At 34.5% G+C, this 22,641-nt stretch overlaps 2 protein-coding genes across 7 annotated transcripts in view; both read left to right on the top strand.

The window, feature by feature from the left end:
• cers2a (ceramide synthase 2a) overlaps nt 1-1,509 on the top strand; it is a 39,212-nt gene extending 37,703 nt beyond the window's left edge. Inside the window, exon 11 of the mRNA NM_153671.2 lies at nt 937-1,509. Coding sequence (NP_705957.1) covers nt 937-1,086 — 150 coding nt within the window. The 3' untranslated portion in view covers nt 1,087-1,509. The remainder of the gene's footprint in view (nt 1-936) is intronic.
• A 6,647-nt stretch (nt 1,510-8,156) lies between these two features.
• On the top strand, nt 8,157-16,844 carry si:ch73-350k19.1. 6 transcript variants are annotated; one of them, XR_012394898.1, is made up of 5 exons: nt 8,157-8,283; nt 8,924-8,963; nt 14,165-14,267; nt 15,108-15,278; nt 15,377-15,904. XR_012394898.1 is itself a non-coding variant. In XM_068215239.2 (2 exons), exon 2 carries the CDS (start codon nt 15,402-15,404, stop codon nt 15,585-15,587), a length of 186 nt encoding a protein of 61 aa, XP_068071340.1. In that variant the 5' UTR covers nt 15,192-15,278; nt 15,377-15,401; the 3' UTR covers nt 15,588-16,772. The 6 variants fall into 6 exon arrangements, 1 of the variants encoding a protein (XP_068071340.1); XR_011007514.2 differs by lacking the exon at nt 14,165-14,267 and having other exon boundaries at nt 15,377-15,817; XR_012394899.1 differs by lacking the exon at nt 8,924-8,963 and having other exon boundaries at nt 15,377-15,799.
• The last annotated feature ends 5,797 nt before the right edge of the window (nt 16,845-22,641 follow it).

The following is a 22,641-nucleotide window of genomic DNA, read 5'->3' as shown; positions in this document are numbered from 1 at the left end:
AATTAACAGTGTCAGTATAGACATTTGTCAAATGTTTGATATTTATTTATGGCAGTTTTATAAAGCCATTGTGTATTAGATAAGTTCTCTAATTTGGTCACTGAGACTAAGGCCCAATTCCAATTCTACCCATTAGCCCTCCCCCTTAATCTGTCCCAATTCTCTTTAGCTTGAAGACTTGTGAGGCTTGTAGGGCTAAAGGGAAGGGCTAGATACCCCTTGGATTTGAGTGTAGTCCTGAAAAATCTCAGTTTCAAGGGGTAAAAATTGCACAAATGGAGATGAGCAAATTAGTAGTTTTTTGTCATTATTATACTTTTTACAACAAACATAAGCTCTCTCGGCCACTGTAAGAACACAGATTTCATTACAATTTAAAACGACATCTTGGATATCTTTTCTGCTGAAGATCCTGTTAATACTAAAAAACTTAACAAACAAACCTAAAAACACCTTATAAATACAGCAGAAACGGTAAAGCGGAAAATTGGGGCGGTTTTAATACCTTGACTTTTTTTAAACAGCAGTTTACCTTGAAAACGGTTATCGTTCCATGCCTACCGTCATGTACGCTGTGTTTAGGTATTACCAATTACTACTATGAAAAATAGCTCATTTTATATGACACACACATGTCGAGTGTTGAGTTTTTTACTGTAAATACTATATATTCTCTCCCTCTACCAATAAAAACCCAACCCTCACAGGAAATGATCAACATTTTTACCTTTTCAAAATACTTCAATCTGAGCCGTTCATTAATGAGCTGTTTTCCTCATGAGGACCCAAAACCAAATGTCACAACAAGTTCAAAAATTAACTGGTATTATATACTTGTGGGGACATTTTGTAAACTGTCCCTTTAAGTGTTCTGAACCAAATGCATGAAATTGTGCCAAATATATTGCCATTTTAACGCTTTTGTCATTCTTGCAGAATATAGTGGAGGACGAAAGGAGCGACCGAGAAGAAACAGACTCTGAGGATGATGATGAGGAAGACGAGAAGGACAGGAGAGTGAAAAATGGACCAGTCCTGAACGGCCACTCGCCACTAAACAACAACCATCACCGTAAGACTGAGTGATGAGAGAAGAGGTACAACACTAGCCTTACAGACCAACAGACTCATGCTGACGGATCCAAAACACACAAACACGCACCATTCTAATGCTGTGGAACGGACAAACTTCCAGAAAGAGGATTGGTGTAACCCTTTCCCCACATTTAAAACACTATTAACAGGCCCCATGTTTAAATAATGTTGTTTTGTTGATGGTTGCCTTGCTTTACTGGTAATATTTCCTCCAGTTTATTCGATCTCAGTTCCTTTATGTTGTTTTGGGCATCGCACACACACACACACACACACACTAGAAATCATATTTCATTCTTTCTGGTCAGATTTCTCAGAATCCCTCAGTATTTGAGTTCTGACGTTGGCGGAGATTGACTGGAATTTTTTTTTGTGTCCACTTTACAATATAAGAGATTCACTAAGTGACCTTCACATGTCTGCTTTATTTCTAGAACTCAATGCGGTTGCACTAATTGACATTTTTGACCCAGTTTTGCCACACTACCTTTTTATAAAAACACTCAAGAAGACGGTTTAATTTGGTAGAACCCCGTCCCGGACTCTCTGAATCGGTGTGCTGCTTTTTTTTTTTTTTGAACGTTTGTCCAGTTGTTGTCATGTTGATTATGAACTAAGCGACGTCTAATATCTGATATTTGTTTGTGTTTTGGTCAGTGTGTGTCCTCCTGTAACACGTTTCTGTGTAGACAAGTTATTTTAAAGATTTTTTTATTATTATTATTATTCTGAATGATTTTCCTTTTCAGTCGTTTTTCTTTTTATTTATGGTCCAGATATTTTCAGCAAGTCTGATAAGCTGATCGTTTCTGCAGTAAATTGCTTTGTTTAAAAAAAAAAAAGACAATTGAAATACTCGGCCAGAAAAAAAGAAACTCTTGACTCTTCCATTTCTATAAATGATATTGATGATTGTCAGTATTGGGTGCTAGATTAGTGCACTTAGTAACGTATCATTTCAGATGCATTATAATATTTGTGACAACAGTTGAAAGTCTGAGGCTTGAATCTGTTGTGTTTATGGGAAGATGATTCCATGCTTTCCATAAATGGTGTTCAGTTATTGAATGAATGCATTATTTCCTCCAGTATGTACTGTTTGCCCAGTGTCTGCTGCTTTACATGAGGTCATGCAACACTTTGTAGAATTAGTGTACCCAAAAATGCAAATTCACATTTGAAGCATGAACTTTTCAAATGGAAGCTTGTTTCTGCATAAAATTCAAAAGAAAACAGGTAACTGTAACCTTTTCTCGTAACTGTGACAGTCACATGTTGTTAACATCTTGCAATTGTGTCTTTTTTCTTGCAAATTGAAGTTTAAATCTTTCAGTTGTAAGCTAACATCTTTGAAGCCAGACATTTTTTTTCATAGAACTGTTATTTATTTATTTTTTAAATTTGACTTTTTTTTCAATATACAATACTCCTTTTTTTTTATTGTTTTGTTGTAATTTGCAGTCAAGTAATAAGTTGTAATAAGTCAAAATATTTTTTTTTGAGTAACTTTTTTTTGTCCTGCAATTTACAACACTGAAATATTTTGTTGTAATTTGGGGAAATAAGTCAACATTTTGAGTGAATTTTTTTTCTCTCGCAATTTACAACATTAAAAAAAAAAAAAAAACGTTTTGTTGTAATTTGCGGGGAAAAAAGTCAAAACATTTTTGAGTGTTATAAATTGTGAAAGTCAAAACTTTTTGTAAACTGCAAAAAAAAGTAAACATTTCAAACTAAAAAAGTGAACGTTGTAAATTGCAAGTCAAAGTTTTTTTTTTTTTTTTTTTTTTTTTTTTTTTTACATATTTTGAATTTTTTTTAAAAACAATTTTGTTATTTGCTGGGATAAAGTCAAAACATTTTTGAGTGACTTTTTTCACAATTTGCAAAATTAGAAAAAAATGTTAACTTCTCAATTTACAACTCTCAAAAAGTTTTGACTTTTTTCACAATTTAAAACACTTAAATGTTTTGAGTTTGTTTTTTTCCACAAATTACAACAAAACATTTTTCGAGTGTTGTAAATTGCAAAAGTCAAAACGTTTTTGCTATTTGCGACATTCAATTTTTTTTTTACTTTTTCGCAATTTATAACACTCAATGTTTTGTTGTAATTTGCGAAAAAAAAAAAAAAGTTGAAATTTTTTTTATTTATTTATTATTTTTTTTACAATTTGAAACAGAAATGTTTAGACAAACTTTTCCCCACAGTTTACAACACTCAATATTATATTTGCTGCTTGTTCAAACTACTTGTATAAAATGAGCTGAAACAACACAATTCGTAAGATTTTTTTTTGGTACAAAATAATTATTTTAAGTTCAGTCCGCTTAAGTTTGTTACATTAACCCAGGGGTGTCCAATCTCGGTGCTGGAGGGCCTCAACACACCTGCAAGGATGTTTTTAGAAAGCCTAGTAAGAGCTTGATTAGCTAGCCCAGGTGTGTCTGATTGGGCTTGCAACTAAACTTTGCTGGACACCGGCCCTCCAGGACCAAGATTGAACATGCCTGCATTAACCTAACTGTTGTTGGGACAACATGAATAAATTGTGTTGGAACCATGCGTTATTTTCAGTGACGTTTATATTACTGTTAATATACAATTCAGATGTTTGTTTTTTTTCTGAATTATGACTTTGTATTAGTTTACTGGCTAGATTCTGAATGTAAAATCATTATTTTGAGAAGAAAAGTACAAAAATTGTTACTAATTCAAAATATCAAGGTATAAACGTGAGATTAATATAATGCAAAATTTGCACAAAGTCTGAATTGTGAATTCAAAAGATGCAATTACCTTTACTTTTATTCTGTGGTGAAAACAAGCTTCCACATATTCGGTCCTTTTCAAAACAAAAACATTGGAACTCTTAACATACCTTCCTATAGACATTTCTATAGACAAAAACATTTCTTATAATCATAATTAATGTTTCACAGAATAACATACTACTTGTTTGTAGTGATCGTTATCATTACTGAATATTCGTTTCTGGGTAAACTGTTTTTTATAGTGTTACAATCCACCAAAAGTTTGACTTCATCTTTCCTCGTGATTTCTTTTTAATTCAAGCGACAGGTTTACAAAAAACGTGGTCCAGTATTTTTATTTATTTATTTTGTTTCTTTTCCTGTTGACATGAACATCACTTTCAGTACCAGAGGTGCTTGGTGAATAACTCCGTTTCGTTTGGAGTGGAATGGGGCATCTGGATTGGCTTTTCAGCGTTATTTTCCAAATGTTTTCACAAGTGCCTTATTTGTAATTGTAAGTTTGTTTTGTTTCCTTGTGTGTTTGTTCTTCACCTTTGTCTACTTTCGATTTTTAGGCTTTATCCTCCTGTTTACATCCAGTTTAGATCATCTCTCTCTTATTCTGTGGCCTGGTGCCAAGACCAACCCCAAACACACACACACACACACACACACACACACACACACACACACCTGCCACAAACAAAACATCCCATCAGTGTCCCGACTGCCAGTGTTTTATGTTGGATTTTGTATCGTCCTTATTCAGTGATGAAAGTAAACATTCTTGTGGATGACAGTTTGATTTGTCGTCTTTTTTTTTCATTTGTATGTTTAAACACTGCAATTACATCTGCTGTGAAGTGTTTTTGCTCAATAAGATTTCTAAAATGTTAAAGCAAAGTTATTGAACCAAATTTGTAACCGTGCAATATTGTGACGTCTTTATTATAGTTTAATTGTACTGCTTTGCTTTTGAACATATTAAAATATTTGATTATTTCTCTGATGTAAAGCTGCATTGTTAGCATTTTTACTTCAGAAGTTAGTCTAATGTGATGAATTGATTGAATATTTCTTATTATTATTATTAATGTTAACAATAGTAGTTCCGCTTAATATTTTTGTGGAAACCATAATATATACCTACATTTATACAACAGTTCTGTCTGGTTCTTGAATCTGATTGGCTGATAGTCATGCAATATTTCTGCAGTAACAGCACTGGTACAGCCTCCTCACCTTTCTGTATTACTTCACCCGCATAGTGACAGCAGATCAATAACCTTACCACAGTTACCACAAATGTTGCAGCTGTTGGACAACATAATGTACTTTTGAGGCTTTTTAGGCGAGAATGTAGTTTAGATTGCATCTATGCAGTTTATTTATAAGGACAGTGCTCATTTATAATTTCTGAGACAGCGCATCAGGATCCATTTCTTGTCCATCCACAAGATGGCGACAGAGACCAGATAATAAGCCTTTAGAGGAGAAAAAACTGAGCGCAATTTAAAATTCTAGCTGATCAAATCATTATAAAACAGGTAAGCTACATTCCAAGTCGATCTCTCTCTTTTGTATATTGTCGTGCTGTATTTATACCATATAATTTTACTGTATTTAGTGTGTGATGGGACTCGCATATCAGGAATGTATGTATTTTGCGCTGATCACTCTTTGTATAATCCTGAGTTATTTTTGTTTTTGTTACCGCAGACTAGTTCAGTAAAAAGAAAGAAAGAAGAAATGCCAGCATGTGTTTAGTGTTCTCCCTTATGGCAAACACAACAGTAATCTGCTAGTGTTTGCATTGCTTTGGCTTTTTCGGGGTTAATTATTGTGATATCCCGATTGCAACAGAAATATGTTTCTAGACTGATGGCATTTCTTGCTGTTCAGCCTTATAATCTTAAAATGTGAGCAAAATCAGCTGTTTTATCATCACTTTAGACATTACTCTAAAGAATCATTCAAACAACAGCTCTAAAAAGATGTTAGTGAATTAGTAACGGGTTCTGCTGTTCTGACATCAGCTGCAGATGTGAATGAATGGTGGATATAAATATATCCATCCTCATATAAAAGGATTTTGAGACTCTCCGTGTTTGATTTTTTTCTTTTCTTTTTTATACACACAATTGTGCCGTCAAACTGCTGTATAAATGCAATATCCCACAAGTAGCAGTGTGATATGGCTGGATATCGTCACTGGTGGGACACTAAGGCAACGCACGCCTCCCACTAGTGCAGATATACAGCCACATTACACTGCTACTTGTGTGATATTTCTCATACAAATTTCTCTCTCATTTCAATAATGTGTAGATATAAAGCAGATAAAGGCAAAATTATAAGCCCTAATTTGAAATTTTTAATAAAATATTTCCCAAACTCTGTTTAACAGAGCAAGGAACTTTTCCACAGAATTTTCTATATAATATTTTTTCTTCTGGAGAAAATGTCTTATTTGTATTAGTTTGGCTGGAATAAATGCATTTTGTAATAAATTAATTTAATAAAATAATTTTTTGTCAACTTTATTAGCATCTGGAAGGAATTTTCTTTCCAATTGGCCACAGAACAAACAACTGTTTTCCAATGACTTGCCTAATTAACCTAATTTCCCTGGTCAACCTAGCTTTTAAATTGTAATTTAATCTGAATGGTAGTATCAAATGGACGGTGAATCCTGCCAATTTTAAATAAATCAAATAAGCATTGGAGATTAAAATGAAAACCAGATTAACAATTTTATTATAAAACACTGTTCACTAAATATCTGTCTGTCTTATCTATCAAAACTGTGCTTTTGCTCTCGGACTCTGAAAACACTCAACGTCAATTGAATACGCCCCTCCCACTGATTAACATAGGCTTTGCATACACGTTGACGTTGCAAATGAAAAATTAAAAGTGTCAATAAAAGGAAAACTTAAATGTGCGTTTTAATTTGAATTGTGTCCCGATTATAGCGTGAATGTTAATAACAAGCCTTGTAAAAATTGTGTTTGCATTTTATTTTTCAGTTTGGCTTTTTATTTTAATATTGGCAGTCTTGACGCGGAAATGCAGTGAAAATTAAATGTTAAATCGGCAACTTCATTTTATTTATCGATTTGACAGGGATAAATTTCATTTCATTTTCAATTTTGGCAGATATTTTGTTAATTTATTAAAGACACAAATCCCTCACTTCTTGACAGCTGCACCTTCAGCAAACCTCCTAATTCCTGCAGCACGAGGACTTTATGATTGTTTATGAGCGTCAAAAGTGGCTGATCTGTTTGGCGAAATATTTGACTGTGTATCACTGCATATCAAATGACTAAAATGATATAACAAAGAAATCTCCACTGTGCTGAGCGAAAGCGCTTCTTACTAAACAGCGCATCATCAATGATGTAAGCACACTCGGGCGCGAATGCAATGTCAGTGCGGGCCTTTGGGGAAGATGGGAGGGGGAGACAAGTGTGCTTTGTCCTGGTTGAAGGTAACTGTAAATAGTGTGAGAACGCTTAACTAATATTTAAAAAGGTGCTGACAAATCTCTCTGTAACAGCACTTGGAAAATATTTTTAAAAGACTTAATTGTACAAGAGGGCTCATCATTTTGTCTTCAACAAAGTACATTAATTTCTACACTTATTTCTATTTATTTAAAGTCCAAAATTTGAGAAAACCTTAAGCATCGCTAAGAACTACTGAAGTTTCTAAGTTAATATCTCAAAATTCTGAGGAAATGAATCAGGATGATGAAGTAAAATCTTAATTTGGAGATATAAACCCAAAGAATGCCAGATTACTAGATACAAACTATTTTTTTTTTTTTTTTATATCTGACAATTCTGACCATTTTTCCTTCTCTGATACTAAACAAGCTAAACTTAAAAAGAATTTAAAGAAGCTTTTATTAAAATATGTCTCCCATTTTAATTATTATTATTATTATTATTATTATTATTATTATTATTATTATTATTATTATTATTAAATATTTCTGGAATGTACGACAACAATCTAAAATATTAGTGTCTCTCCTCCTTGCCAGCGCGTTCACCCGACTCTCCCCTGTGTAATGAAGCTTGATCCACATTTCGCTTAACTGCCACTTTAATATCTCAGATCGGTTACCGACCACGCTATGACTCTTAACCTTAATGTAGGGTTATGGGCTGAAACCTGATCCGGGGTCGGCAATTAGCGTGATCACATACTGCCAGTAATTGGTCCGGTATGCTAATGCGGCGTGTGTCTTTTTCTGCCTCCACACACATAAAGGTGAGAGCGGCTCGAGTTGAGTTCTGCTGCAGATCCGATCAGCTCTCTCTGGCCTGCAGGTCACTTTAATCATCCGCTAGCCTGTTTGTCCTTTATGTAAATAGGGTTTGTTCGGCGTCTGAGGAGAATGGGATGGCACGTGTGAAACAGGTGAGTGCACAATATTAGTTTTAGATAACACATGATTATTCAATTCGAGCGGCTTCATTTATATGAAAAACAAAACATGATTAACTGTGGGCTTTATTGAGGAAATAATTATAGATCAATCTTTTCAGATTTACTTGTTATGAAAATAAGGAATGTTTTATGTCAAATAGTCAAAGTTGTCATGATTGTTTTGTTTCTTATGGTCATGAAGGCATTTATTTGGTGGAAATACAGTAATATTGTGACATATTTTAAAACCACATTTCATATTTGATAATATATTATCTCTATAGGTGAATATTTGGGGGGGGGGGGGGTATAAAATTTCAGTGTTAGATGATCTTTCAGAAATCATTTTATTTGCTGATCAACAACCTTTTTTATTGATTATTTAACACACACACACACAAACACCTTATACTATATGGAGTACACGTAGATACGAGTTTAATGTAGATATAATTTATATCAACAAAAATTCTGTTAATTATATTGTAGAAGTAATACAAATAAATGTAATTATTAATCATATTTACACTGTACATACGCATGTATTCATCTGCAGAACATTTAGCCCTGATCTAATTCAAAGATGATTTTCAAGCTTTGTTTTTTTATTAAAATGTTGTGCTTTTTTCAGGAAAATCAGTAGGAATGGACAGTTCTTATCCAGAATCTTGGTATTTTTTATGTATTTTATTTTTTTTAATGTTTTTTTTTTATGTTTTATATTTATATTTTATTATTATAATTTATATATTACATTTGTATTTTTATGTATTTAAAACCTTTTGATTACTTATAAAAATGATATATATATATATATGTGTATGTGTGTGTGTGTGTGTGTGTGTGTATATGTGTGCAATTTTGAGAAATATTGTTTGTATTTCAAATGTAATGTAAGCATTTAAAATAAAAAAGTATATATACAGTTGAAGTCAGAATTATTAGCCCCCCTGAATTTTTTGCCCCCCCCATCCCCCCCCTTTAATTTATTCCCCAGTTTCTGTTTAACGAAGATTTTTTCAACACATTTCTAAACATAATAATTCATAATATTCATAATAATAATTCATAATAACTCATCTCTAATAACTGACTTATTTTATATTTTCCATGATGACTAGATAATATTTGACTAGATATTTTTCAAGACACTTCTATAAAGCTTAAAGTGACATTTAAAAGCTTATTAGGTTAACTAGGCAAGTTATTGTATAACGATGGTTTATTCTGTAGACTATCAAAAAAAATATATAGACGCTAATAATTTTGACCTTAAAATGTTTTTTCTTATTTTTTTTATTAAAAACTGCTTTTATTCTATCCAAAGTAAAACAAATAAGACTTTCTTTGGAAGACAAAATATTATCAGACATACTGTGAAACTTTCCTTGCTCTGTTAGATTATTTAGAAAATATATATATAAAAAAATAAAATTTAGAGGGGGTTTAAAAATTCTGACTTCAACTGTGAATGTACATAGATTTCTATAATTACCTGAAATGTATATTCAACGGATCAATAATGCACTGTTTTCATATCTGTTTATTCCAATCCGTTAGTTGGTGTCACTTTTGATGGTGCCTTAAACACATTCTGTTGAATTTAAGTTACACTGCATCTACATGCCAACTAATTATCATTAGAATATACAGTGCTCAGCATATATAAGTACACCCTTCACAAATCAGTTTTTTTAATTCATATTTTTAATAGTAAGCTATACAATATGATATTTGTGCAGCTACATTATATTAGTCAGTACTGAAGCCAAATCTGGAGCTCATCTAACAAAATTACTTACGATAACGGTCCAAAAACTAGTAGAGCCAAATTTATGTTATAGAAAAATATGAAATACAAATTTAAAAAAGAGGAAAAATCAAGAGAAGCAAAAAAAAAAAAAAAAAAGAGAGAAAGATTTAGTTGAATTGTTTTAGGTTGTACTTTTTTTTTGTAATATTTAGCTTGTATTTAATTGTGTTATCTTTCCATATCTAAATGTTTGGTGACTAAAATATTATTTTAATAAATATATCTGTTAAATACATTGGCAATATTCACTGAGAAATGGATACAATATATATATAAATAAATGTATATATATATATATATATATATATATATATATATATATATATATATATATATATATATATATATATGAACTTTTAATATGTTTTAATTCCAGTCCATAAGTTGGTATCATTTTATTTTGATGGTGCCTTTAACACATTTTGTTGAATTTACAGTAGGTTACATTGCATCTACATGCCAACTAATTATGATTAGAATACAAGTAGACTGTTAGGTTAGGGTTAGTGTCAGTTTTACATGTACTTGCAAAGTTTCTTATCAGTTAAAGTCTGTTATTAAACAGATATTAAGCAGACAGTCTACTAATACTCAACTGAAAATAAACGGGCATGTAGTTGCAATGCAAACTTTAGTCAACAAAACTGAGAACTATCAAAGTAAAGTTTCACTGTACCAGTAAGTTATTCCAAAACGGCTGGGGTGGACGTAATTCTTTAAACGAGTCTGTAGTGCCTGAAATGAGATCTCCCTCAGTGGGGCACCAGAATACTTGTGCATTGGCTAAGCTTTATTCAGTTACCCTAATTAAATCTCTTTGGGACTGTTCATTATTCATCAGCGCTTTTGGAAATCGCCCATCACTCCAATGTTTCCTCCATCTTTCCTCTTTTCTCCTGAATGTAAGAGTAGAATCCATCAGTCAACTGGAGAGGGTGATATCTTTACTACATCTATCAGTTTTCTGGCTTGGTGTCCAATCAAATTAACGCTGTCGCCTCCCTGCATTGACTCCATTTCCCTTCACGCTGCCCCTGGTGGCCAACTTGATTGCAGTCGTGTATTGTCTTTCCGTTCTCGTCATCGCTCTTCTGTCCCGCTCCTTTCTCCTGGGGGAGTCTTTACCTTTTTTGGGTTGGAGGCCTGCTTGAGTTACGGAGCACATTTAAAACCAGTACAGGGCAAAGCTTGATCCTCGGCCAGACTAAACCCAGTGTCATTCAACTCCTGTTAAACTATTCATAACGGCTTGGGTGCCAGGAGGAGGTTGCAAATATGCAAAACGCCAGGTTTGATGGAGGTGGAGCTGGGGTGATTGAAGAGCCGAGATGTTTGACTGAAAGATTGTCAGATGGCAGAGATGTGTATCGTGTAGAGGTTAGCATGGCTAATGAGATTCAGCTGAAAGTCTGTGAGAGGTGAAAGTGAAAATAGGTAATTGAGTGGAAGCTAGAGGGTGACACAGGAGTGTGTTTTTAGATCTCTCCCTGTCCCACTACCCCAAAAAAACCCAACATGGGCTCATTCTGAAAACGTAGCCCTGTATACATATCTGGAGATTGCGAATTATGTAGCCAGAGGTAGATATGGCTGCATTTCATCCTTAAAAATGAACGGTACAGGGTGGTGTGACGCTGTTCCTTTTCGTGCTAGCAGCTGACCGCTTACATCCGTGTGGACGGCTTTCCCACTGTTACCAGTTTGTCCAGTGGCTAGCCATGTATGTCAGCGGACTTGTGGCGTGGAGCAGAGTTGACAGTGACAACGGAGTTTGAGTCTGGTGACAAAAGCTTCTAGAAAGGAGGTAAAACAAAAGCTAAAAAAATACGATAAACAAGTAAATAACAGCGTGAGAATGTGGTAAAATCTGAAAACGTGGTAAAAATCAGGCTGCTGCGAGGGTTTTTCTTTTTCTGGATCACTTTTTAAAACTGTCGGTTGGCTTTAGGGTAGTGAATGGGTGTGTCAATCGGTACTTTTGAAAACACTATTGGTTGGGTTTTAAAAAGAAGGAGGGTGGGTCAGTTGATCGGTCAGTCAGTCGACAGCAGCCTCTGGTGGATTTACGTGAGAACAGCAGGTGCTGTTTGAGAATGAGAAATAAGAAAGCATACACAGCGGACTGGCGTTAACAAAAATCACAAAAAAACGTACCTTCTGGGATTTATGAGCCTGGGTTGAAAAAACAAACAAACATAAACTTTGGGTAATATACGGTCCCATCCCAATGCCAGAAGAATAACTCCTGTTAATTCCCACTTCGTGTGACTGTAATTTATTTTAATTGATTTATTTTGGTTGGAATCTGTCAGTTATTATAAGAAATACAGTATTACACTGTTAAAAAAATGCAGGGGTCTACACAATTTATTTCTGTTGTCTAGACACAAATTAAGTTAACTTGGCAATTTAAGTGGATTGAACATAAAACAATTAAGCTGTCTCAGCGAAATCTCTGCAATTGTTGTTTCAACTCATTTGTTTGAACAAACAAATATTAAACAAATATATTTTGTCTAGTTAAATAAAACATAATTACCATAGTTTTTGATGTTATTCTATTAAACTTAAAGCTAGCTGAAATGATGAACGGTGCACATTTAATACATTAAATGTCATATCAGTGTAAACTCTCTCTCTCTCACACAAACAAATACACACACACACAGAATTTAAGCTTTCCTGCACTCTATCTCAACAATTTGTTACGCTGTAAAAATACTGGGTTCAACACTTGATTTGTGCTGGGGCAACATGAAGGAATTAAGTTAACTGAGTTTTTACACATTAAAGTGAATTGAATATAAAATAATTAAGTCATTGCAAAAACTAAGCCATGTGCACTCGGGGCCCCTGTGAGGAGAGGAAAAAAATGTACATTTCGGAGTGTCTTTTTCGGCTAACTGTAAATAGCGCGCCTAGTTGGAAATAAGCTATAGTCACGGTTTACAATCATCAATGCCTGATTGACCTGGGCCAACACAAGTACAGAGCGAAGCAGGATTACAGCATGAGTGGCGTCCCTCGTAAAGCGCACAGCAACATCTTTTGACGCGATCGATCATCAACCTGGTTCAAATCCACCTTCTGCTGTACTCATGCTAATTTTTCTCTCCCCATTACATATCAGATTGGAAATATATTTATTTTTAATAGGAAAGAAACATTTTAAAAAAAGAATGCAAATGTGATATTAAGTCACAAGTGCCTCGTGGGTATTTAATAATGCTAACGTTAGCCTATTTCATATGTGTAACACCATCTAAATAGTGATTATAGTCTATAAACAGTTATTTTCCACCTGGTGGTAAATGTTAGCAACATTAGGTTTATAATTAAAGTGATCTATGCTGTTTGCCTACTCTTCATCACGAGGAGAGTAGAGAAAATACAGAAAGAGGAGGAGAGAGACAGTAAATTATTGATAAATGTGTGTATTATGAAAGACTCAGACCCATAGAACTGGACTGGAGAAGCATTGTATGTTATATGCCATGCCAATAATATGCTTTATAAGTTTATACTTGAACAAGTATACTAAAAAACATACATTTTCACTAGTTTTATTAGTATTTTTTTCAATGCTTTGAAAAATGTTAAATCTACGCATATATATATATATATATATATAGTTGAAATCAGAATTATTTGCCCCCCTGAATTATTCGCCCCCCCCTGTTTATTTTTTCCAGTTTCTGTTTAACGGAGGGAATATTTTTTCAACACATTTCTAAACATAACAATTTTTATAACTCATTTCTAATAACTGATTTATTTTATCTTTGTCATGATGACAGTAAATAATATTTTACTTGATATTTTTCAAGACAGCTACACAGCTTAAAGTGACATCTAGAGGCTTAACTAGGTTAATTAGGCTAACTTGGCAGGTTAGGGTAATTAGACAAGTTATTGTACAACGATGGTTTGTTCTGTAGATCGAATTTTATATATTTTTTTTGCTTAAAGGGGCTAATTGTGTGTGTGTGTGTGTGTGTGTGTGTGTATACACATTCATTTTATTTAAAAATATTTTTCTTTTTTTTAATTCAACTATAGGGTTGCGGTTGGGTAGGGGGCCTTACAAGACAATGTGCCCAGAGCCATCTGAGTTCTTAATCTGAGCCTGCCCTGATGTCAAGAATAGTGATGAATGTTATAGGTGTGTAGGGGAATTTTTAAGGAATTAGAGAGTTTGCCAATTTTAATGGAGTCATTACATTTACCTTCTTAAAATAAGAAAATAAAGGTTCTTTATTTCCATTGATGGTTCTGTGAAGAAATTCAAACATAAACTGTAAAAGTTCTTTACACAGAGAAAAAAGATTCTTTAGATTACATTTTTTTTCTTAACACTATAAAAAATGAGGTTCGCGTGAAAACAAAAACTTTTATTTTTTAATATTTCCTTCATCATGTGAGAGAAATGTATGTTATAATTAGTTACCTATTTACAAGACAATTATGTTGTTGATTCATTTGCATTTTCAAAGGTTTTGTGTACAGATTACAATGTTCACACATTTCCCACAAAATTTAAAAATTCATCTGATTGCCATGCCAATGCACTGTTTTCAGATTTAATAAAAAATGGTGTTGTGTAAATGCCCCTAAATCAATAGATACTAATCAATCCAATTACAAAAATGACCATGTGCCTCAAAGGAGCACAATTTCTCTTGCTTGACATAACCGTTTTCACAAAAAAAAACACTTTTGTTGAGATAATAAATGTAGTTTTGTCAAAAGCTGATATTTGCACATCTTATTTCAGAAGATATCATACCCTTTAGCACCCATATGCCGTCTTTCTGTTGTTTGTTTATGAACTAATGCCACAAACTGACGGCCAGTCAAGTTTATTCATATTTCAGTTGATTTATAATTCATATAGCGTTCAATCATGCCTTAATTAATCTGACATCAAATGTGGACGACAAATATTAAGTTACCTGTATGGTGTTACAGCTTTAATTTGATAATGATGTTCCTTCTTAATCAGGGTGATGGTGCTTTATTCTGCACTCCACTTCCAATTGGCAAGGATACACCGAAGATCTCCTATCAAAACAAAAACAAAGAAACCGTCAAACTTGCCAGAGGGATCACTATTGCACTCTGTCCCAGTTCCACCAAAGGATTTTGACACGATTTCAAGGAAATAATAACACAGGTAGGGTGGATAACATCTCAATTACTTTTGTGGGAGAATGATCCGTCTAGGTTTGGAGTGGACTTTAATTGAAAAGCTCTGGTGGATCTTTTTCTTAGCACGAGCCACCTTGGAGATTGGCAGATGGACCAGCCTGAGCCACCGGCATGGGTGGAGGTCGATGTGGATTTGGGTTTTGCCCTCTTCTTTCTTTTTCTCCTCTGCCTGTTCTTGTTTGGCACCATCGTGCGTTGTGCTCAAACCGTTGTGGATCCGTACGGAGCAATTTCCACCTCCACCTATCAGGAGGAGCAGATTAACAATAACTGACATCTGATCTCGCCAGTCCAACGTATAACTGGATGAAACACAAAAGGATTTTATAAAAACTCGATGCATTATGCAGTGACGAACAATTGGCAGATGACTTACATTCATCGCAAGTCATTTTAAACAGGAAATGATGTCTGTGTTATGCCAGAAATTAATACAATGCTAATAAAGTTGTTATAGAGGTATGGCCAAATTATTGAATGATCGGGAAATCTTTGCACCCGTGTAACTTTCTTTTGTCCTGGCTTTTTTTGCATATACACATCTTGTAGAGCAAACACTTCCCTGTGAAAGGTTAAAAAAATGCAAAGAGCAAATCCTGCTGCTGGGGTTATCTGCTGTTTCTGAAGAAGACACATAAGCACATGAAGCATTTGGTTGGAGATTTGGAACACTGCTACAGTTGCTATGGCTGACAGGCGCTGTGGGCTGCAGTACGTGAGTAGATGAGTAATGAGAAACAATTCTGCGGTTGTTAGATTTTGAGCTAAAACTCTGGGCTTGTCCAGGATTTGAACCCTCAACCTCTTGTATGGTTCGTGAGAATCATACATCTAGACCAGACCTGCGTTCCAGTCCACTTTTAGACACTTGCACAACAAACAAACAAGCACATTCATCTCTACAAGACGATCACACACTATATTCTTTATTTCTTTTTTTTTTTAAAGACTGCCTACTCGCATTGATCTGAAAACAATTCACAACTGCCAACAAATCATCTTTCCCACACAGTCAACTGGTCTATAGTAGGATTTTCTATAAACTGTTTCAGATCAAAGGTTGCCATCCTGAATAATTCCTGAAACCATCTGCTAATTACCTCTTCTACTGTAAAATAGCTGCAATATCACAACCGGTAAACTACGGGAATAAATAGATATATCCCGGACGAGCCCCCTTTAATGTTACATTCTTTCCATTGCTTTTTAATGGACGAAGGGGAAGGAAAAGGAAAACATTAAGCCAGTTTTAATTATTGCTGCCATTTAAAATAGACAGGGAACAACAAGACACAAAAGTGCTCTTTAGGTGAACATTTTTATTATGAACAAGCTGTGGATGTTTAAATGCTTATAGAAAAATAAAGTTTCACGCAAAAGTAGTTATAAGAATTAAGAACAGCGATTTTATAAAATAAATCAAGTTTAACAGACATAAGGAGGACAAAGGGAACGGGACCGTGCTAAACAAAAGAAAATAATGAAACAAAAATCGACAAACTAATCTATTTAACTTTTCCCCTAGAACTACAAAACAAAATACAAAAAGTAAACCTTCAATGTCTGAGACATTGAATCTCACCTACTCTCTTTTTCCGAAGCAAAACTTACTGGTGTGGTATATGATGTACACCAGGGGTGCTCAACCCTGTTTCTGGAGATCAACCTTCCTGCAGATTTCAGTTGCAACCATTATCAAACACACCTGTCTGTAATTATCCAGTGCCGTTCAGGTCCTAATTAGTTGGTTCAGGTGTGTTTGATCAGGGCTGGAGCTGTACTCTGTAAGAAGGTAGATCTCCAGGAACAGGATTGAGCACCCCTGATGTGCACACTCCAGTTCTCGAAAGAGTTTGAAACCAAAACTTTTCAATATTGCAAGACAAACAAAGAACATCAACAAGTTAAAAGTTAAACAAACAACAATAGATCAAAGCAAAAGGGGAAGGAACACGCATATAAAACAATGTCAAACACCGCTCACGTTCACACAAAATGCCAGCTATACCAAACTGATGCGACATTTTCCTTATATAGTGTCCCGCCTCTCAATTTCGTGATCGCATGTCAGTCCAACACAATCTCACGGCAATTCGTAACTTTTTCATTTAGTGGCTAATTCGTATGAATTCGTACGATCTAATTCGTACAATTTAGTACGATTTGCTTATCCCCCAATGACGGTTGGGGTTAGGGGTGGGGTCAGGTGCCACGCCTCCTTTTTAAAATCGTACCTTTTCGTACGACTGAACTCGTACGAATTCGTTCGAATTAGCCACTAAACTGGCAAAACGTAAAATACTTACGTTTTCTTGTGAGATCAGGCTGGTCAGTCTGTGTCGCGAATGATTGATATCCAACACAGGCAACCCGCGCATCCTATAAACGCAAAACAAAACCAGCAAAACCAAAACATCAGTCCCTAAACTGTATAACATCATATAGACGTAACAACTTCTCTTGAGGCCATTAGAAAGCGTGTTCCACTTCAATAAATGAACGAGGGAAGCTTACATGAATATACCCCTCGATTGCTCGATTTTGACTGAGCTGGCTTCGTATGTCCACCAGTGGCACAGTAAGTAGTACTGTCACCTCACAGCAAGAAGGTTGCTGGTTCGAGCCTTAGCTGGGTCAGTTGGCATTTCTGTGTGGAGTTTGCATGTTCTCCCCGCATTCGTTTAGGTTTTCTCTGGGTGCTCCTGTTACCCCCACAAGTCCAAAGACATGTGGTGCAGGTAAACTGGGTAGGCTAAATTGTCCTTTGTGTATGTGTGTGAATGAGAGTGTATGTGTGTTCCTCAGAGATGTGTTGCAGCTGGAAGGGCATCCGCTGCATAAAACTTGTGCTGGATAAGTTGGTGGTTCATTCCGCTGTGGTGACCCCAGATTAATAAAGGGACTAACCCTAAAAGAAAATGTATGTATGTATAATGTGCTGTGGTAGCAGAAGCAATTGTGGGCTTTTTTATTTTTTAAATAAGTAATAAATGACCTGCCCTGCACAATAACCGTCCATAAACAGCCAAATAACATTAATTTAATATCTGTTTCAGGTTTTCACAAATAAATAACCTTTATATTGAACATCGCATTAACAAACTTAAGCCATTTTAAGCATCTTAAGCAACAAATGCAATATTTTTTTTTAGTTAAGCTAGTTACACCATGAAAATTCACAAACTAGTGTAGTGTAATTTATACAAATGTATTTGTTTTAAAACCATATATTATAAACTTAACAGCATGAACTGCTGTTTTCATGTATTGTAAAATCCAAGATTTCTGTTATTTATCTGCTTATGAGATTTACATATGCTTATCTTCGCTCCATATACATAAAAACCCTAAAGTAAATACATCTGATACACAGAATGCACAAGTTTGTTATGCATAACCCCAAAGGCGTATATGCATAATTCACCAAAGGTATTAAAGTAAACAAGTCCCTTTGAATAAATATACTATTTCTTAAGGAATGCATAATGTTGCAAACTAAAGATGTGTGTTATGCATATTATGAGCTTGATCTTAGTATTGCTGGAGTTTGCTGGAGTGATGCAGCTGGTAACGTCTCTCTGAAATAAGGTTCTTAGGTCTTCTGATAGGCAGGCATTGATCAAGCTGTCTTTTACACACTCAGAGCCCCTAGCATTTAAGCTAAATCTTCCCCACAAGTAAGGCTACTAGAGATCTTTCAAAGATTACTGCCAAAGCAAGACGGCCTGTATAAATTACCTGAGCACAATGTGCTCTTATCTGATAAAACACACCTGGCCCACTTAACCCTGGCTGTTTTGAATAAATCCAGTGATTTATGCTGAAGATTATCAGACCATAATAAGAGCTCCTTATTTATTTTTAACCCAATACTGTTTCTCAAGGCATGCAGCCAGCAGGATACTATCAGTAGATTGTGGCAAGCTGTTTTAGCCTATTTTTGTTACTTGTACATATTTTTACATACTAGTATGTTTTCCATAAAGCACTAGTTATTCATTTGCTTGTTTTTTGTTTACTAGTACATTTTGTACTAGTAAATACTATGTATTCATCTCATACCAGCACTTATTCACTATACTGGTACTTACTATTAGATACTTGTATTATCCATTAGGTACTTGTAGTAAATATATTGTACTTATTAAAAATGTTACTAGTAACACGTTACAGAGAATCTTCTTTATTATTTTCTTTTAAAATATGCATTAGTACACAGTAAAAAAAAAATCCGTAATTTAATAGTTTTCCATATTCTGTAATTCATGTTTTTATTTTATCCTTCCCTATTTTTTATGCTTTTGAGTTGCATTATGGGTGCTCAATCTTTCTTCCAACAAATTTTAACCTTGAAAAGGTAAAAACAAAAGTTGATTTTATTAACATTTTAATAGTTTAGTGGTATATTGTCTCGTCTGTGGTGTTGTATTTTACAAAAACCTTGTAATAAACTGCAAGCACATTTTCTGTCATTTTACAGCCTTATTTCTTTGTATATAATTTCTTATATATAATATATTACTTCAAACTTCTAAAATGTCTATAAAAGTCACTTTGTTAAAGGGCCATGAAAGCCCCCAGTTTCAGCAGGGTTTTTTCACACCGCTTCTTTGAAAAAAGTCAGGAAAGTGGGCGTGTCCAGCTCTGTTAAGAGGGGAGTGTCAGAGGAGAAAAAAAAGAGGGAAGGTCCGTAAAAATTTTCATAAAAATGGGAGTGTCGGTTTGGGCACACACTGATTTTCACAGAGGCAAAACAAACACACAGATGCAGGGGAGAAAGACAGTGACTGTGTTTACAGGGATATCAGTAATCGAATTATTTGCCAAATTATTAAATGGTGAACTTTAACTGCAGTTTGGCTCTTTAATTCGGGAATTTCATTCATGCCGCTTGTGACAAACAAGATATTTGATTTGAGGAACTGCTGGAAGCGTGTATTTTTCATGCAATGTTACCGCACGGCGAATGAGAGGAAAAAAACCCCCTAGCATTTCTCTGTAACTTAGATGCACTCGGTAGGTAGTGTCAGAAAGCCGTGTGTCTTAATCCTGTCACAGAATACGCTCTCATAGAGGGAAAATGAAAACAAACCCTTCACTGCAGCAAATTATAAAAGCAACACTGACGACTCGTATCTCCAAACAATTCCTGTTCTCCCCCTTGTTTTGGCAACACAACGTGGCGTCTCTCTGCCGTCTGAACACTGTAACTGGTAAAAACAGTCTTCGAAGCTCATGCATATTAATTAGGTTGCACTGCACACACAATAGAGCACGCTGATTGGTTTGAACCAAGTCTTACTCATAAATGAATGCAGCACATTCTGGGACGTCACAAGGTACTCCCAGGTACAGACGTCCAGTTTACATGCTGGAATACACGCTAAGATCTCATGGCCGTGACGCAGCTTTAAACATTAGTTTTAAACCGGAATTACGAATTTGCTTGAAATAACGCAAAAACAACCAATTTTCCCTTTTTAGTGGAATATATGTGTCCTAATAGTGTTTATAGCAGTGTGGGACACATATACGACTGTCAACAGCTCAAAAATGTGTTTTGGTGTTTCGTGACCCTTTAAAAAGTTGAATTTTCCACATCATTGACAGAACAGAGATCAATGTCAAACTGTAAATAAACAGAAAATCTCAAAATACGGAAACTGTTAATGAACAGATTTTTTTTACAGTGTAGTTAATAAAAAATACTAGTGTAAATAGAACTAGTATCTAAAATTAGGTTTATAGATTAAATGATGAAACAGCTTGCCGTATTTCTCCTGTAGATGAACTGCCCTTCACACCCTGCAGATAAAGTGTGGACTGCTGATCAGAAGCTGCTGCAGTGAAGCAGATGTCAATGTCTGCGGTCTCTAGATCAGCACATCTGCACACACTTGTCTCTCATTATTAGCTGGAAGTCAACAGGCTTGATTTCACCTCCTGGTGGGATCTGGATGGTAGAAGGCCATATATATAAAGCTGAAGACCCTCCTCATCTCCTGCTGCAGCTTACATTTCATGCTATTTTTTTCTTCCTTGAAACAGTTTAAGATGTAAAGGAATTAATTTAGGGTACTTAAGAATGTATAACAGCCCTTAGAAAAACATCATGGTATTGAATAGTAATGCTGCTGTACTTTATTAGGCCAATACAATGAACATAATAATAAAAAGCGTAACTATAACTAAGATGCCTAGCTTCTTATGATTTTCAGTTTTTTTTTTTTTTTTTAAATCTTTACATTTTTTTTACTATTTAGTTAATGTGTTTACATTTTATTGTTATTAATTTGGAATCAATAACAAAGTTAAATATTTATGATATACATTACAAAGCAAGCATTTTAAATCGCTTTGCATATCTGGCTGAGGCCCCAAGAAATTCTTGTCAATACCTTTTGGAAGACAATCTATACTAGTGTTAGAATCGTTAAAATTAAATTAATAAAAGTGATGAACAAAATGTGTCCATTAATTTGATACATATGCAACATTTCAGGAGAGTACGTGACTGCACCCTTAACAAACATTACAAAAATCACACGGGAATTTACAAACAAACAAATACACACTAATAATAGATAATACAAATACAGTTAATTAATGGGTTTACTCACTTTCTTTCAGCCTCTTCACTTCTTTATCAGGGGTCGCAGTCAAGTTTTTTTGCAGATTCAGTACCTATTAAATATTCAATAGCTTTTATATCTTTTAAAAGTAACGTAAAATTAAAGTAATTTGATTACTTTTTACATGAAATAATTAGTAATTAGCGCATTACGAGTTACACAAGTTACGTAATAATATTACTTTTCGAAATAACGCATTACTTTAACAAAATAAGTAATAATATTGAAGTTATTCACGCGAGTTACTTTTTTATTTAATTAATTAGCTTTTATGAAGTAAATTGCTGATTTGAATTTGAGATGAGAAAATGTGTTCATTACTTTTAACAAATGGAAATACTGTGGAAACACTTCACTAACAAAGCAAAAAGTACAAAAGCAGCAAACACATTGCTTTAAGTTTCATTAATCTGTATATACGGCATGTAGAGCTCTGGAAGTTCACAGAAGACAACAATATCCTATATAATTTTTAGATGTGTTTTTTTTTAAGGTAAATAAAAGTGTAGGTTATACCAACACAATCTCACGGCAATTCGCAACTTTTTGATTTAGAGGCTAATTCATATGAATTCGTACGATGTAATTCGTACAATTTAGTACGATTTTCTCATCACCCAATGACGGTTGGGGTTAGGGGTGGGGTTAGGTGCCACGCCTCCTTTTTTAAATCGTACATTTTCGTTTGACTGAACT

Source organism: Danio rerio, chromosome 19, assembly GCF_049306965.1.
Source record: "Danio rerio strain Tuebingen ecotype United States chromosome 19, GRCz12tu, whole genome shotgun sequence".
NCBI classification, from domain to species: Eukaryota; Metazoa; Chordata; class Actinopteri; order Cypriniformes; family Danionidae; genus Danio; species Danio rerio.
Note: the sequence above shows the minus strand (reverse complement) of the source record. Positions and strands in the feature narration are given on the sequence as shown.

Coding starts and splice junctions, on each gene's coding strand:
- si:ch73-350k19.1 (XM_068215239.2), top strand. CDS start 15,402: ATGGACCAGCCTGAGCCACCGGCATGGGTGGAGGTCGATGTGGATTTG.